Raw genomic sequence first — 18,171 nt, forward strand, 5'->3', positions numbered from 1 at the left:
AATAAATTGTTTTGGCTGCATGAATGAATTAAATATTGAATGTTTCATTTTTCATACTTGGCTGCTGCCTCATCTAAATCAGTGGAGCTGATTTACACCAGCTCTTTGGAGAAATGACCAGCTGGTCCTGGAGTGCTGACAGTCAGGCTGGTTTACCTGGTCCAGCTGATTTTCTGTTTAGCAGCTGGGTGTGTGATCAGCCTCACAAATATTCTGGCATAAGGAGTTCAAGTCACACAACATGGTGCATACATACTCAGTAATGGAAACCTGGGCTGAGTAACATTCCAAGGTAAATCCCTTCATCTGGCATTTTCTAAAGGACTGAGGGAATTCAGTTTTGGATTTGCCAGCTTAGCTCCTGGTACTGCATCACTATCAGAGGGACACGAGGCTCAACAGGAGCAAAGGAGCATTTTGCTCTTTATCTACAGTGTGATTCCTGTCCATCTTCTTAGGAAAGACTCTTTAGACAGCAATAGACTGAGTCTTCCTGTAGTATTGCAGTTTCTTTCACTCAGGTGTCAGGTCTCATCTGCAAAGGGCAGCAACTCTGAAAATGAGATTCACCTGTGCTGGAGTGGGGCTGGCTGAGTGTTCAGATGCTCGATGTTATCGAGAGTCAGCTAAAACAGATGTTCTCATACTGTTGTTTTAAAAGCTTTGATATTTCAAAGGCCCAGGCTGATGTAATTCTCCTTCCTATTACCTAAGTAGTGTCAATAACAACAACAATAATTGATGGTGCAGTTTAACTCCTCCACCTCCCTTTCCATTCCAGTATGTGCTTCTTGAATCCCAGCCTTTCTGCTGGTTGAAATGGATGTCACCTTCATCACAGAGAAAAGCAGAAGAAAAAGCACCCTGATAGGAAACTAACATAACTAGTGGTTTGGTTCATTTAAAAGTCAGATTCATGCATTAGCCTTTACCTTTTATGAGTCAGGAAAGTCCAAGGTGTTCTTTTTTTTCTCCTTGGACTTGTAGGTAAACTCTGATCTCACTTATTTACAAAGGAAATCAACTACAGGCAAGAAGCTATTCCTGCCATGCATTTGCAAGAGAAAACAGCACTCATCTTTCCTAAGCCCTTTTTCTGTTCTTAGTAGTCCCTGTATTCTTTGGCTGGCTACAGCCTTCAATAAAAGTGTCAGACAAATCAAACAGTATAAAATAAATCAATCTCTTTCCCAGTTTATTTGTTCTAAGAAGACTGTAAATGAAGTCAAATTAAGAAACCTGTTTATGTGGCCGAGAGGCATAAGGGATCCATTGAGGAAGAAGTGATATTAAAGCATTAGCCTGACAGAATCAGACCTAGCTTGAACTGGGATATGCTGCCTATTTCCTGTTCACTCTGGGTAGCTGTAGAGTGATGGATAGTGGCATTCACAGATATAATGTCCATGGAAAGGGAAGGGTAAAGAGATAAAAGGCATAAAACTATTACATTCAAGTTCCCAAAAAAACAATTTGACAGTGGGAATTAAAAGCGATGTGGCGTCCTTATTTTGTTAAAGAGAAGAGTCAGCAGTGATTTATGGAACCTTTGAATATTTATATGTTGGAAGAAGGTGCTGAATTCTCATCAGCCAAGCAGACATTGGCAGAAAGATGAAACCAGCAAACTCAGACTGAAATATGGCACAAATGTTAAATAGTGAATGTAACTGAACTCATCAAAACATTAAGTGGATTTTCCATCATTTGAAGATCTTCAATTGAAGTCTTTGAATTAGACAGAGAAGTGTCTTTAGAGCATTTATTTAGTGAGGTCAGTACAAGACTCCCCAGGATCAGGCCAAGGTGACACAGGATTGCAATGGTGTCTTTTAGCATTGTCATCCTCCAAGGGATCTGAGAGCTCACAGAAACCCAGGTTTGTGCTGCTACTATCAAGGAGTTCAACAAGAGCTGAAATATCCCTGTTATTTGGGATTTAATAACATTGCACCCAGACACACCTGTAAGTGTCCCAGTGTGCCATATCCACACAGCAATCACTGTCACAAAGGCTGCTCAGGCACCTGGGTGTCTCAGCACCCCTGCCCTGGGGCTGCAGTCCTTGAGCCCTGTCCTTCCAAGCTAAGGCACTTCTGGTTTATGATCACATGTCAAACTCTCACAAGCCAGCTGAGGTGGGCTGTGGAGCCTCAAACAGACAGATGTCCACATCTCAGTGACTTCATCCTTGCTGACACACTTGACCACAGCATTTGCTAAGGAATTCACTGAGGCCATCAAATATGCTGAGGAAATACTCAAAGAGAGAGAGATAACCAAATGTTCTTGGGAAAAAATCCAAACCAAAACAATGACATTTTAATGTCATTTCTAAAGTGCTCTTTCCCTTGATGTTGTAGTCTGATACAACAGGAGCTTTGAACTTTTGTTCTTCCTTCATTTGGAAAGTTATTTTTGCCAGACCTGCTATCATGGCTCCATCTCCAAGCCAGCAACCACAATTTGTATGAAATATTAGCAATCAGATTTACTTCTGAGCCTTTTACCCTATGCTAACCCAAATAGTTTCACTTTTTTTTTTTTAAAAGGCCGTTTCACCTAGGTCAGGGGAACTGAACTCTCAAAATGCTGCTTGCACTTAAAGTATTAGAGGTTTGGACTCCAAAATCTGGCACTCAGTGGGATGCACATGCAGGTGAATACCACCTGTGTGGTGACAAGAAGAGAGCAGGGTTTGTTCTACATTCCCCAGCAGAATATCAACAGTGTACAAGGAAAGATGTGCTGGCGACAGCAGGGTGAAAGGGAAACATTGAAATAGAAAAGGCTGGAATGAACAAACAGAGGAGGAAGTGAGGAAAAAGGAGGAGGATATAGAGGAGAGAAAATAGACAGAGTTCTGGAGGAATATGACAGAAAACACAGTCCTGAGCCTGGTCTTCAGGGTTGTGAGTGCTGGGAAGGGGCTGTGGTAGGGGTGAAGGTGCTGGAGGAGGAAGATAGCTCATGGAACTTCCTTCAGTTTGCATTTAATTCTGTTTGAATCATCTCTCAGAGCAGCTGTCTGTCCAGACTGTCACACAAACTGATCTTTTAGAGCCCCCTGGTCCAGCTGGTGTGAAACCATTAAACTGCCCACGTCATGTCACACAGCATGAAGGGACAGAAATTGCTGTATGACCAGAAGTTACTGGAGAAGGTTTCTCACCCCACACACTATCAGCCCCAGCCTTGAGCATGCAGCCGTGCCAAGTCTGTGGAGCAAACCCCACACAGCACCAGATACCCGGGGGGCTGGGATAGAATCAGAATAGTTTGGGTAGGAAGGGACTTTAAAGATCAGCTAGTTCTAACTTCCCTTCTGTGGGCAGGGACATCTTCCACTAGACCAGGTTGCTCAGAGCCCCATCCAAGACCAGGGATCCTGGCCTTGAACACTTCCAGAGATGAGGAACTCACAGTTTCTAAGGAGAACTTGTTTCAGTCTTCCACAATTCTCACAGGGAAGGATTTCTTCCTATATCTAATCTAAATCTAGCCTCTTTCAGCATAGAGATATTTCTCCTTGTCCAGTCACTACAAGAAGGCCAAGGGACCCTCCCCTGCTCTCTTGGAGCTCCTCTATGCACTGGAGGATGCTTTAAGGTCTTCTAGGTACCTTCTCTTCTCCAGGCTGAAGAACTCCAACTCTCTCAGTCATTCCTCACAGGAGAGGTACCCCATCCCTCTGATCATCTTAGTGGCCTCCTCTGGACCCACTCTAACAGCTCCATGTCCTTCTTATGTTGGATGGCTGCTTAGGATGAGGGGCTGGGAGTGGCTCATCCCAACCCAACCTGGCACACCTGAGTTCCAGGTGGTAACCAAAGCTGAGCAGAGGTTAAGGAAACATCTCAGTCCTAGTCTGGCCATCAGAGTGATTCACCCACCCATCACTGCCCAGACTGTCGCATCAAGAAGAAAAGTTTGCCTACTTTTAAGTTTACCTTGACACTTATTTTAGCCCATGAATAAACACTTGAATTTAAGACCTGTGAAGCTGTTTAACAGGGTTTTCCTTCCCTTTGCTAGCACTCATTTTCCTTATAATATTCTATTTCAGTTTAGGGATGAAAAAGACTTTAAATTCTTTTAAATTCAGATTTAGAATGGTTGGGGGAAAACTTAGTCTTGTGCCTAAGTCAAAGGAGAAAAATACGTCAGACATTTCTCGGCTAAAATCAGGGCAAACATTAGCAGGGATACAGGTGGTCAGAGAGTTTGGGGTGAGGTTTGAGTTCAGGGTGGGGTTTGCACTCCCATGGGCCTGGACAATATTTGTCATGCCCACTGCTGACACAGGATAGAAGTGTAATTTGGCCCAGGGCTGATGCACACTCCTGAACTCTGAAATCAGGGAAGGGATGTGTGGCATGGCAGGGGATTGTGTGATCTAGGGCTGCTCTGTAAAGAGGGGAGTCTCAAAGGAGTTGTCAGACTGCTTCCCACAGGGTGTGTAGGACAAATGTCCTTTTGCTCTTCAAATGAAGTCACTCTTTCTAAAAATCAACTAAATCAAACATCTGTGAATAATAATGTGTATACGTGTCATGCCACTGATTGTAAGCAGTAAATGCAGATCAGTTTCTCGATGTACTAGCTACACTGCAGGAGTCTGAGCCCTTCAGCACCGTGAGGGATGAGCTCCGAGCCGTTCGGGGCTGTGCTAAAATCGCAGCGGGCTGGACCCCGGCGCTGCAGCTTTCCCTTTAAGAGCCCTTTGGCTCACGGCGATGCACTGAAATGCAGGAGGTGGGACAACACCACACACAAAAATGAAGAAGTGAAGGCAGGAAAAGTTTCTCCAGAGGAAAAATGCAGGGCTTGTCCTTCACTGTGACGTCAGATCTGTCTTTAATAAAATCCCCAAAGAGCCAAGAGAAAAAGGCAGAGTGCCTAGGCTAGGTTGCCAGTTCAGGATTGCTCTGCATTCCCCAAAGTGGTGTTTTTGTTCAAAACGGCTCTAAATCTGGGTTCAATCAAATGTATTTAATCCCGGCTTCCAGGGATGAGGTGGCTTTTGCCCTGGATTCTAGCAGCAAGCAGCATTTTGCAGGTGAGTTTGGAAACTGCCGGGAGACCTGTCTGCAAACACTGGGGTTTAATGCAGGGTGGGCTGGGAGAGCCGAGTGCGCTGCGTGTGGGAAAGGTGGGCACTGGAAAGATTTAGGGAGATGGGAGAAAGGAAAGGAAAGGAAAGGAAAGGAAAGGAAAGGAAAGGAAAGGAAAGGAAAGGAAAGGAAAGGAAAGGAAAGGAAAGGAAAGGAAAGGAAAGGAAAGGAAAGGAAAGGAAAGGAAAGGAAAGGAAAGGATGCAGAAGTGTCTCAGAGTTGAGCTCTTCTCAGCATCCAGGTGGATCAGCACAGAAAACTGTAGGTGTTTTTTTTTTGTTTGTTTTTTGTTTGTTTGTTTGTTTCCTTTGTATTGTTACTATTTCTGCCATGGAGCAAAAGAAGGATGAGGAGATTCCCCACTGCTGGGCTCTCAGGGTCCCGGTGTGGAGGGGGAAGCGCTCCCGAGGCGCGGCGGTGCCGGTACCGGGCGGGGCGAAGCCGTGACGGAACCGGGACCGGGGCCGGGTCCCGGAGGTGCCGCCGGGCGCTCCCGCAGGTGGAGCCGCTCCCGAGGCTTGAGGGTTTGATCTCCCTCCCGATGTCCTGGAGCTGCTGCTCCACGCAGCAGCAGCCGCTTTCCTCCCCCTCCCCTTTGGAAAAGCCGGTCCGGGGAAGCCGCTTATTCCCCAAAGGTGCCGGAGTTTTGGTTTGCTTGTCCCGGTGCGTGCCCGCAGCTTGGGTGGAATTCCCGGGAGAGAGGACGGGATTGAGAGCAGCCGTGGGAAGCGGCGAGGGTCCGACAGGAGGAGCAGCGCCTGTCGTGGGAGGATGAGCGATCCCCTTTCCCCCCATCCCAAAGCCTTGGGGACCGCTGCTCTGGGGGCTCAGCGAGCCCTGCGGACCCTGGGAGTGAGTGGGATGCTATTTGGGCTACCCAGCTTGAGGTGGGGTGTTCCCGGAGCCAGACACGGGCAAGCTGTGTCTGAGCATCCCTGTGCTCGGAGCGGGGTGACATCAGCTGCTCTGCACAGGGGATTTCGCGTGGCAGGGCTGCTGGCATCAGGGGCTGGCTCGGGTTTTGTGAGATACACTTTAAACCAGGAAAGCAGCACGCGTGGTGCGCACACCAGGCACACCTGTGTGACCCCAGATGGCACAGAGATAAGCCCCGCGTGGATGCTGATAACAGGGCCTCTTCTGTAAAATAAAACACACCACAGAACTGCCAGCAAACAAACGGCACCTCTTGTGCTCCTGCGGGAAGTTGGTTCTCACCACAGATGATTTTTGTTCAGCAAGGAAAAAAAATCAAACAGAGGAGGTGCCCCCCACCCCCCAAACACTGTCACTAGAGGAAATCTGTGTGAGCCTTGTAAATTGTGCAGTGGCTGTCCTGGGTTCCCTTGGTAGCAAAGATTTTTGTATAAAACCTGTTGTGGCATGAAAATCTGTGTGAATGTGTGAGTGCATGCAAGCACTTGCTGAGGGGATAGGCAGGTGAGTGCATTCTAGATATTGCTTGCAGCATGTTTGGTCTAAAGAGTATCTAAAAGGAGTTCAAAACAGTGTAAAAAATAGCCTAAAAAGTCTCCTGGATCTCAACAGTTCCAGCTCAGGCTCTCCACTGAAGAGAGCAGGTGAAGCTCCTTGGAGCATTCGGGGCATTGTCACCTCCTGAACACACCCATGGGGTTGGAATTTGGAAAGCTGTTCTTAGAAACCACTGAGTGGGGATAATTTCTCCCCAGTAATGAACTGGCTTTCTCTGGACCCTCTCCCTGCCTGAACTGGGATGTGATGAGGGATTGGTAGGCTGACGAAAAGCAGGTTTCTGTTTGTCATATACAAGGGAGTGGGGAAACAGGGATGAAAAAAGTGTACAGCATGAATCAGTGAGAGGGGGTGGGAAGAGCATCTGTAATAACCTTTGTAGTATTTAAAGAACTCTTGGGAGCAGAGAAGGCTTAGTTTCGTCTGATTAAGGGTGCTGTATGAAGAAGCAAGGAATATTGCAATTATTTGGGGATATTGTGAATAATAACATGGCCACCCTGCTCATGAGATATTTTAGTTAAGTCATGAGAGTCATAACAGATGAGTCCTGATAAAGCTCTGACACTGCCCCACCTCATCATCCATAGTCTTTGTCTTTGCTGGCATAATCACAACAATAATAAAGATCTTTCTAACTCTGCAGAGACATCCATGGAGTGGTAGCACCAGGCAGGTCACTGTGCAAAGACCTGTGGTCTCCCTGGAGACTTGTCACTCTTCACATATAGGAAAAACTATGGTCAGAAAAAGATGTTCCACTGGAGAAGAAGAGGGGTGACCCTCTGGGTTAGATATAATATTGTTCCAGGGAGAAAGGCAGAGGAGATAATATGGGAAGGTCAGGCAGGCCTTAAAGGCATTTCAGAAGGCAGGTCTCAGGTTCTGCGTCTCCTTGTACTGTTTGAAACTACAAGCTGTTATTAAGTTCTTAAAGAGTTTTATCAATAGTTTTTTATTAGGGAAAAACTGCACAGGTGATGGGCTTATGAAGAAAAAAATAGTGAACATAGCTGGAATTTTAGGCATAAGTTTTGAAAAATTTCTTGAAATACTTTTTTTTTTTTTTTTTTTAAACATAGATGTAAAAGACAGAGACCATGGGAGCCTAAGTCCCTTCAACCAGGCTGAGATTCCTCAGTGCCTGAGTCATTTTTGCAACAATTACTTTAAAACTGGATGCCTTGGCTCCTTTCAGTGTTGCACATTGAGGAGTCAGAGCCAGAATCTTCAGTCTCTAGTCCTTATGACTCAGAAGTGTGAGACCACTTATTCAGAAAGGACAAAATGTCCTAAACCAGGGCAATGATTAAAGAAACTATTCTGCACTTTGTAGAACATTAGTAAAGGAGCTTATGTAGGAAGAACCGTATTGGAGGTTTCTAAAACAAGTGGAGGACTGGGTCGTGTGTGGATCTGACAATCTAAAATAAAAAATAATAGGGTGAATGCAAACCTAGAGACTTCTCAAATAGAGAAAGACAGCAAAAAATCAAGTTCTTCATCACATCTACTAGTAGGCAGGTATTGATTAATCTGATGTGATGGCAGTCATGGTACACAAACACAAAGCTTTTGGTTTTGGTGGGTGGGGAGGAGGAGAGAGATGCTCAAAGATAGTTTTATTTGGCACCATCTCCTTTGTGGACACGTATTTCACTCCATAGTAACTGATAATGACCCAGGCTCAGGGCTGCCTCAGGCTGCTTGTTAAGAACCACAATGTGTTCTTTTTCCTTATTTTATGAGATTTATCTTACAGATATAAAGCCAAGAATTTAGTCTTTAAAATATTTGGATTTGGTAGCAGGGAAAAAATTATTAAATTTATTTGGGCTCTTCCAGGAAAAAACATATTCTGACCAAACATAAACAGAAAATCAAAACAAAGCAAAACAAAAACACATGGAAGAGAAAAAGTGACACCTTTATTCTTCCCTGCAAAATTCCCATGGCTCTCAAGAGTGGGTGAGCTGAGGTTTACCTGTTAAAGGCTTCTCAACAGAAGGCACCTGGTTTGCACCATGGTTAATGATGCACAGATAATCTCAGGCATCACAGGTTCAAGTTGCTGTGCCTTGTCCTTCTAACGTTCCCACTATTCCCTCTTGCTTGACAACATCTGGTTACCAGAGATAGACTGGATACACTTTTCTGTAGAAGGGTTCTTATCCTACACTTCCATAAATTGTAGATGACAATTAAAATTGCTCTGGTTATAGCAGCTGAAGATTCAGCTATGAAAATTAACATCTTGAGGCTTGAAGCTGGCAGACACAGCTCCCATGGCTATGGTTGCATTGTGCACAGGGCCTTCCCAAAGCTGATCTTTCTTTTGGCAGTCCCCCCTCACACATCCACTTGCAGAATGAAATCATTGCTAGGGCAACATCCTGAAGGTAGCACTGAATGTTCTTCACACAGATCAGAGCCCACACCCAAGTCTGTTTCTGATGAAGATTCTTCCTAAGTACACACACACACACACACACACACACACAGTTTCTGCTGAGAGAAGCAGGATCTGATGCATTTTCTTTCATAATTTCTCCTGTAAGTGTCTGAATTTGCTTTAGTAGTGTGAAACAATATCTTTTCCAGCATCAACCACAACAGAGCTCTGGACAGGGATTAGCTTCCTCACCCTGCTCACAGTTGTGACACTGCCTGTTTATGTCCCCTGGGGCAGTTCCTGTCCCCATTCCACACTGCAGCAGTCCTGCCCTCAGGTGAGGCTTCTCCAGGAGAAGGTATTAGTTAAAAGTGATAGCTATGGATTTTAGCAAAAGTGTGAGATTTATATGATGATTCTGTGTGTCTGTCCTTACAAAGACTCCTGGATGTTTAGTTTCTCCTGCCTTCCCCAGATGCTATGGTAAAAAAATTCAGAAGTCCTCTATACCCCCACGAGATATTTGTCTTCTTTCTTCAGAAGCTCTGGGCTCCCATGTTAGGATGTTAAGAGTTGCTTTAGCATCTTTCCAGGGCTCAGCTTACTGAGAGCTGCTCGTCTTGGATGTCTCTGTGTCCCAGAAGGGTCTTGAGAATTCCTGTCTGGACAGCCCTGCTTCTCATGCATGAGAGGAATTGAAGCTGTTTATAAACCCAAGAAATAATATCATGTGTGTGAACCTTGGCAGCTGTGGCCTGGCAAAAGCTGGACACCCACAGCTTCAGCTGAAAATACATTTGAATATTGAACCTGACAGTGTCTCATGGTGTGGGCCAGAAAGCAGGGTGAGATTTTACTCAGTCTTTCAGATTTGTCAGTAGGAGGTTTGAGTAGGTATCCTGGATCAAGTGGTTCCTCCTGCTTGCCCCTTTGCTTTCATATGTTATAGTTCAAGCATCCTCATTCCTATGGTCCTCATCTTAAAAGCACATTTTTCCTTTTCTGTTGAGTACAAACACTGACTGGTAGTTGATAGGCCCAAAGAAATTCTACCCATTTGCTTCCTTTCTGTGTTCTGATGTCCACCAAGTTGGACAGGTCTTCCAGCACCCAGTTTCCCCATCATTCCCTCTCCATGTGTTGTGCCACACAGGGTTTGCTGCATCCTGACTTGTCTTTGGCTTCCCGTTGCTGCAGGTTGGCAGGAGATCACAGATCTGATTTTTACAGATGTGTCACAGGGTCAGGGGACTGTCTGCTGCTTTAGGAGCTCTGTGCAGGTATTCTCCAGTGATGCTCTGAGTTTCCTAGCTATGGGTGAGGATCACGGGTTCTCCTACAGCCTGGTGGTCTCCCAGCTTTGGGATGTACCTCTGCTGGTGCTCTGTTATTTACTGCATCCATACTGAAACCTTATGTGTGCTCTGGCATCCTGGATGAAGCTTCTGGAGTCCTTTCAATCCCTTGTACCTTCTCATAGAATGCTGCTGGGCTTTGTAATCCTTGCATCTGGGCTAGGTGTGGGAAAATAAAAGGGAGAAAATGCTTTTTTACCTCTGTGAGTGCCAACCACTGGCTCTGTCCCACAAGTAAATATTCTTGTGGTTGGGGAAGGAAAGGAGAGCCTTTAGGCTGAAACAGCTGTGGAAGAAGATAGCACTTAAGCTGAGCTTTGTGGCACAACTCAAATAATGAATTTCTAATACTTGGGTTGGTAATGCATTCCAGGACTGTGTGGTCATCTCTGTTCCTCTTCTCTTTCTCAAATCTCCCACGTTGTTCTTCTGTTTTATTAGTCTGGGTCTGTCATTCCACTTAACCTATAAAGCAAACGAGAGATGAGCAAGCTGGAAGGCCAAGTTTCATGAAATCCAGGATGGTGTGCAATGAGCCCAAAAGGAAACCTGAGAGGTATTTGCAGAAATAATTGTGGACTCATCCAGAGGGTTATGAGTCACCTGGATCCTGATGTTGCTGGACACCTGCACAGTCAAGTCTTTGCTGTCATGGAGCAATTCCAACACTGCAAAAGGGCCTTATTCTATGAGCTTGCCTTGCAAACTCACAAGATTTCCTAGGAAAAAAAAATATCATGCTTGGTGATGGGAAGGCACAGCAAGATCTCTTGGACCAGCATTTCACCGACTCTCAGATGTGCAGAACTCACAAGAACTGTAGTGTTTGGCTGTTTTTATACCTTTTGCTTAGAGCTGAAACAAACTCCTCCTACTCAAAGTAAACTTGCCCTTTCCCTTCCAAACATATTGAAATAATCTCCAGTGAAAGGCTTCCAGGTCGATATGATGGATTGGTTTCATTATTACATCTCTAACATGCAACTGTGTAGCTTGACTCAGTTAGTATTTATATTAGATTCAGAAATATGTAAATATTATGTGTAGTCATAGAATTATAGAATGGTTTGGATTGGATGGGACTTTTAAAGTAATTTTTAAAGTATTTTTTAAATACTGTCCAACCCTGCCGCAATGAGCAGGGGCATCTTCAACTCAGACAAATTGCTCAGAGCTCTCCAACCTGACTTTTCAGGGAAGGAGCATCCACCACCTTGCTGGGCAACCAGTGCCAGTGTTCAACCACCCTTCCAAAAATCTTCCTTATGTCTAATCTAAATTGACCCTCCTTCAGTTTATAACAATTACCCCTTGCATCCTTGCAGTATCTGCATATAAGGAAAAGGCCACAGTAAAGTCAGGAGTGGTAACCAACTTTGTAATTCTGTACAATACTTGACAGAAAATTAGCTATATGCCACCAGGAACAGTGCAGCCCACACAGGCTTCACAGCTTTGACCAAAATTGCTCTGAATGACTCACAGATTATCATTATTAAACATTTCTTTTTTTATTTTCATTAGAAGGTAGCAATAATTTATAGCTGCATGAACTGTTGAACTTTCCCTTTTCCAGAATTTGTAAAGGCTTTAATTTTAATTTTAATTCACACTTTAATTTCTGAGTGGCTTAAAAGTTTTGATTCTTTCCATGCTCCACCAGTTTTCCACACTCAGGCTTTTCTTTTTGTTGTTTTCTTACTGAAGATTTTTGAGTTACAAGTGATGGCAGGATGGGTAAGGTTTTTTGTTTTATTTTTTTCTCTTACTGAAGTTTCCTCTTCCCCACACACATATCCTTGGCCTGTGAAAAGAAGAATATGGAGAAAAAAATGGAGCATGGTTTTGCTGAAACAGAATTTGGTGCCTTTTGGGGACAGCACTCATCACCCAAAGCAATGACTCTGGTGAACTTGTTCTATCCATGTAGGGACCAGCCTTCTTGCACTGGCTGGGCAATGATATACCAGGGCTCTGCAGAGAGACTGGAAACTTCACAGGAAGTGCCATGACTATCCTATAGCATCTCCTGGCTGTGCTCTACACCCCTGTGTCATTATCACTGCCATGCCTGATGTGTCCTTTGCATTCTCATAGCTGTGGGTACATGAGGTCACTCTGTATCTCAGGTTTTTTGACTTGCAAATCCTCCTTTATGTTTTTTTCAAGTCCATCAGTATATTCCTGGGTGTATGTAATGACCTAGAAGGCTGTAGCTCACATTTATGATCATCAGCTTATATTAGCTGTGACACAGGGAGCTCAGTATCTGGGCTGATAAGGAGGCAAAGACACTGAAATCCATACAGGGAGAATTAAGTTCCCCTCTGAATGGCTGGCACATGTTCCTGGCTGCCCCCAGGCTACCAGTTCCCTGGGTTTAGACTAACAGCTGGGTCATTTTAGCTGTTTAGCAAGGAAGCACCAAACCACAAAAACTGCAGCCAGTGCTAAGAATCTGCAAGTGGATTACACTATAAAACTCTTTGGTTACATTTTAATGAGGGGGGAAAAATGGTGGAAAACAATAATCAGGAAAATATCCAGGTTTCATTAACTAGTTTGGCCATTCAGCAGGTGATTTATTGATAAGTACTGCTGGCAATAGTTTCTGCAGGATCTTGGACTTACAGGACTGGATCATACCCACATCATCTCTGTGTAGGCTGATAAACATTGATGTAAGAGAATGAGGACAAATTCATTAGGCTCCTTTCTGTGAGTTTTATTTCCACATTTGACCCTAGTAGTTAAATATAAAATGACATCCCTGCTATTTAACACTGCAGTTCATTTATAGAGACTGTTCACTATTAATTTTCACTGTTCTAGGAGAGTCCCAAGGGCACATTTTTAAAATTACATTTATTCGAACATTTCTATGAGGCACAGCAGTCTGTGAGCCTGACAAAGGGGTCATAGGTAGTGGAATAGGAATTCTGGAGGCTGCTTGACTTACATTTCCAGATTTAGCATCAGAACCTGTGCTAGTTTTGCTCAGTGCACTGGGGTTCTGCATGGAGATGGTGTGATCCTGCTTAGGAAGGCTGGTGAATTCCTTGCCCACCAAAATTGCCTGGGTGTGGGTGAGCTCCTGGGTTTGTGGTGGAACAATGTATTGCATGCCTAGTTTCAAGCTCAAATAAGATATTTCTGCTATTTAAAGATGATATGCTTAATTCTGTGTGGTTTACATGTGTGTATGTATGTATATATATAAATATATATATAGTACATCTATGCATATACTTCTCCTCCCCACTCCCTTTGGTCTGTGTTAGTTTTTCCATACTTACCATACAAAGTCTGCTTGCACTTGAGGGGATGTTTGTGCCATATTTTTCACTGTTTCTCCTTGTCTCAGCTATATTAAAATGCTTGCCAGATTGTCATCTGGGAGGCTGGAGTATTTGATTAGAGGAGTAAATGGATACTACAGCAGCAGAGTTGAGATTCCTTTAAACCATCTGCATCCTTGATAACTGTTACATTTTACAGAGCAATTATTAAATGACTGAATTTGTTTCATTCCCATGTGTCTATATGACTATAAAGGGGTTGATCGTGGTTTCATTGTTCACCCTCTAACATACAAGGGAAACTTCCTTAGAAAAGCTGTCTCTGCAGTGGGAGCTGACAGGATATAAATATCCTGGCTCAACACCTCCCGCCCCCTCCCCATACGCTTCTCAAATGTGATTTTTCTGGTACCGGTGGTGTCCGTGGAGCAGCCTTGGCCCGGGGGATGCTCGGCAGAAGCAGAGCTCTGTGCAGGGCTGCTGGGGAGCATCATTTGTGCACCAACACTGCCCTCGCGTGTCGGGGCTGCGGGACACCAAAATGTTAGCAACCACATCATTAGCCTTCCATCTTTATCCCCCGAGAGAAAAACCACACCGCTGCTGTCCTTCTCTATGGGTGGAAGCAGCAGCGTTAACTCTTTAAGGGCTGAGATACTGACACTTTCCAGGCTGGCATTGTTTGGGATGGGCAAGTGGCAGCAATACCCTGGCCTGAGCAAAGTTCTATTTTGTTTTGCTTTGTTTTGTTCTGTGTTATGCCATTCACAGTGTCAGCAGGTCTCTGGATCACAAACAGGGATTTTGTCACCTGCTTGGTTTAGCCCTGGACCCCAGCAGTATCAGAGCTGCCTGCAAGCAAGAGGCATGTGTGAAAGACCCATTTCATCACTTTGCACAGATCCATAAAAACATAGAAACTGCTGATCACCACTGATGTGTGGGATTTGAAGATGCTGAAGAGGTGAAAGCATTCTGTCCTTCTGCAGGCATCAGGTGCATGTGAGGATTGGTAGACAAACACTAAGAAACTGGCTTTGCTGAGCTGACAACAACTGAAAAACACCTTTTTTGCATCCAGTAAGAACTCAGTGACTTAGCTTATTAGCTGTGTGTAGGAGGAGAGGTCATGATATGGTTACAGTGTAGGAATAAAAAATTTAACTGCTATTTCTGGCTCTGCCACAAATATCATGTCTGCCTTTGGGACAGTCACCTCTGGGGCACCAGATTAAAACAGGATCATTCAATAATATCACCTTCATGAAAGTTGCTTCTTTCCACCATGAGTAATCCCTCCTAGAAACAGAATGTGACATACTCTTCTTGCTTGTGCATGTGATATGTGTGCATTCCAGGTTGGAGAGCTGACAACTTTAAGTATACCAGCCTTCATATTTAATTCTTGCATCAGTTTTTTAGTTCATTCTCTGATGTCTCTTTTTACCAAAGCTCTGAATTTCAATTCTGTTTCCACTGACCCTGGGATCCACGGGATTACTTCTCCAGCTCAATTAATCTTTTTTCTATATTTATAATTTCACTCCTTTTATTTTTCTTTTTTTTTCTTTTCTTAGTGAACTTGTGCCAGGAAGTGTTCTCTTTTCCTTACTTGTAGTTTCCATTGTATTTTACTCAAAAGTTATGGTTTTGTCCCCAAAGTCTTGTAAAAGTCAAGGCCTCTCTATTTTCTTTCTTCTACATTTGTAATGTGTCAGCTTTTGGTAGGGGTGGTAGGGAAGGTACAGCTGCTTTTTGAGACTTTCTGTTGTGCATTAAAAGAGGATCTGAGCTTCCAGCATATCTGGAATAAAGTCTGTAGTGCAAAGCCCAGGCTGGCTCAAGAGCTGGGTCTGGATTCTTCCAAGCCCCCTCATTCCCACTGCACAGATTTGCTGGTTTTGCTGTTTCTGGGCCAGATCTTCAGGCACAGCCTGTTCTCCCTGTTCAGGGACTCATCACCCCCACTTCCTTCTCCTTCTCAGCACATGGGACAAGATGCTGCCCATCACTCTGCTGACTGCTCCTCCAGAGCAGCTCTCACTAAAAAGAAAAAAATATCCCTTAGAAAAATTGTTTGGATCAGCCCATCTCCCGTCTTCTCACATGGAGACTTATCCAGGTGATCTTCTCTCCAATCTCCCCTTGGCTGTGTCTCCCTGCTGGCTTCTCATCCCTGATGCTCTGCTCAGCTGCTGCTCTGGGCAGCCAGGACGTGGCTGAGAGAACCCCGTGGTGTTGTCCTGTCAGCACCAGGGACTCTTTACCTCCAGGGCCACAGTGTGGGGCTGCCAGGGCAGATAAACCCCAATGTGTGACCTGAGGGCAGCCACAGCCCCAGTCTGACGTGGGCTCCAGACTCACCTGATTCAGAGCTGTCACAATGCAATGGCTCTGTGAGCTGACACCAGGGCTTAACCAGCTTTACCCAAGCCTTGCATGCCAAATATTCTCGGCCAAGTGCTGCTGATTTTCAGAATGGGAAAGAATTATTTTCCTAGCCATGAGCTAGCAGCCAAGAGAAGGAACTTTCCTGTGCCAGGTCTGTTGAATTTTAAATGTGAGCTCTCTGGAAATCCAGACCAACAAGGACCAGATGTGGATGAATTGCCCATGACAAAGTTAGGAAACTTTACAAATCTGAGAGAACATCAAGGTGAAAATTTTGAATCTGAATTCAATGTTTTCTTTAAATAATGCTATCAAGTAGCCAAACTATTAAAAAGATACTTCCCTCAAACCTGAGATGCAGAGACGATCTCAGAATATCTGTTGATGGGAACTTCCTCATGACCCCCAGTTCAGTGCTGAGGAAACACTGTTTTGGAACAAAACCATTATTTTATTCCCTTCTCACGAACGTTGAATAAATCTTTCTGAGGTATTTGAATAGCAGACATTCTGAATGATCTTAATGTTGTCAACATACCTGCTGCTTCCCAGCAGTTGTCCTGGATTTTCAGCCTCTGCCAGTGGAAACCCCTGGTACATTTTTTGTATATTTTAAATCTCATAATATTTTGTGATCTTCTTATTACACTTTGATGCTCTTAAAGTGTAAGTAAAGTGTAAGACAATGTTTGTTTTTTGTAGGTTTTTTTTTGGTCTTTGTTTTGTTTTGTTTTTGTTGTTGCTGTTTATTCAATCTATGTGGATTATTTGATGCTATTAAAATCTATGGCATGAGAAGATACATCACCATTTACCATGAGTTGAGTAATTACCTGAAATAAAACCCCCAAACAAACAGGATATGGATCTGAATTCCTCTTAATGATTGAAAATAAGGTAAAAACGTAGCAGAGTGAATGTGAAACCCAGGCATCCTCTCTCCATGGCCACAGCCAAGCAGGCAGTATCTGTTTTCTCTTCTGACCTGGGAGGGTAATGGTTGTGGGTCTGTGAACACGGGGTTGAGACTCTGGTCCTAAAGGTCAGGCTTAAACTTCCCCCAACCACCATGCAGTTTGTAGCAGACTTGAAATTATGAATTCTTGGCTTGCAAAATGACTGTATTTGGAAAAATAAAATGTTGCTCCTTCTCAATTTGCATCATTCTCTTTGTAACAGGTTGGCTTGCTTGTGTGTCTATGGTTTGTTTTTTCTAATAAAAGAAACTGAGTAGGAAGGACACTCCAAGTGCCATGTAACAAATTAAAATGTAAATGCACTTCCTGCCATTTTTGTAGAGTTCTGATGAACTGTATCAGAAATGGGGTGTGGGAGAAGAGGGGGAACAGGAAGAAAAGTCCTTTACTATTACAGTTGAAATACTGAATTCAACTGTTTTCTTGGAAAAGTAATGGGAGCTCTATGTAGGGTCAGGAACCTGAAATGACCACACCAATGTTCCAACATCTCTTTATTTTTCTCTACTTTGTATTTGAGTTTTATATTGAAACCAATGAGAGTTGGATACTCCTCTGAGGCTGGGAGTTTGGCTGAAGGAATTGACAAGTAGGAAATTGAAATTATAACTTCTTAAAGCTATTCAACCACAGAGAGTGGGGGAGAGAGGAGAAAAGTGGCCTGGAGACCAGACACAATGTGGGGATGTATGCTGAGAGATGGGCACAGCACTTTGCCTGCTTCTGGCTCAACTCAACCCAAAAGCCTGTCAGTCATGTTCATGTCAGTAAATTCCCATCGTGTGAAACTTCCTTGAGCCTTGAATAGGCTTTATGTCTTCATGGTGGGCTGGAAAGTGGATGCTACTGCAGATAAGTGCTGTGCCAGCACACTGGAACCTGCCCTCTCCCCTCTCTGTCCTTTGTTAATGCAGAGTTTGCACACTTGAGGGCTTTCTTTTTTGTATTAAATCTCCACTGTTAATCTCCTTGGTAGGTTTGAGAAAGAAAAGGACAAATATAAAAATGCACTTCTGACTCCAGATTCCTCTTCCTGTTGATACAGCTGTGTTTCCTACTGGATGGCTCTGTAAACACACAGTTTAACCCTTCAGATCTTGCAGTTATGTTACTTCAGCATCACCAGTTTCTCTCCTTAAAAGAAATTTC

The 18,171-nt window shown here is 44.0% G+C and overlaps 1 protein-coding gene across 2 annotated transcripts in view; it reads left to right on the forward strand.

Annotated features, from left to right (window-relative positions):
- The first annotated feature begins 4,759 nt into the window (after positions 1-4,759).
- The window catches only part of CCN4 (cellular communication network factor 4), a 33,828-nt gene continuing 20,416 nt past the window's right edge, over positions 4,760-18,171 (forward strand). The window contains exon 1 of one of the 2 annotated variants that reach the window (XM_014882142.2): positions 4,760-5,059. Coding sequence is in view for 1 of the 2 variants with exons in the window: in XM_014882141.2 (XP_014737627.2) it covers positions 5,012-5,059 (48 nt within the window). In the remaining variant the exon portion in view is untranslated. The remainder of the gene's footprint in view (positions 5,060-18,171) is intronic. The other variant, XM_014882141.2, reaches the window with a different exon arrangement.

This window comes from Sturnus vulgaris, chromosome 1 (genome assembly GCF_052056855.1).
Source record: "Sturnus vulgaris isolate bStuVul1 chromosome 1, bStuVul1.hap1, whole genome shotgun sequence".
NCBI lineage: Eukaryota > Metazoa > Chordata > Aves > Passeriformes > Sturnidae > Sturnus > Sturnus vulgaris.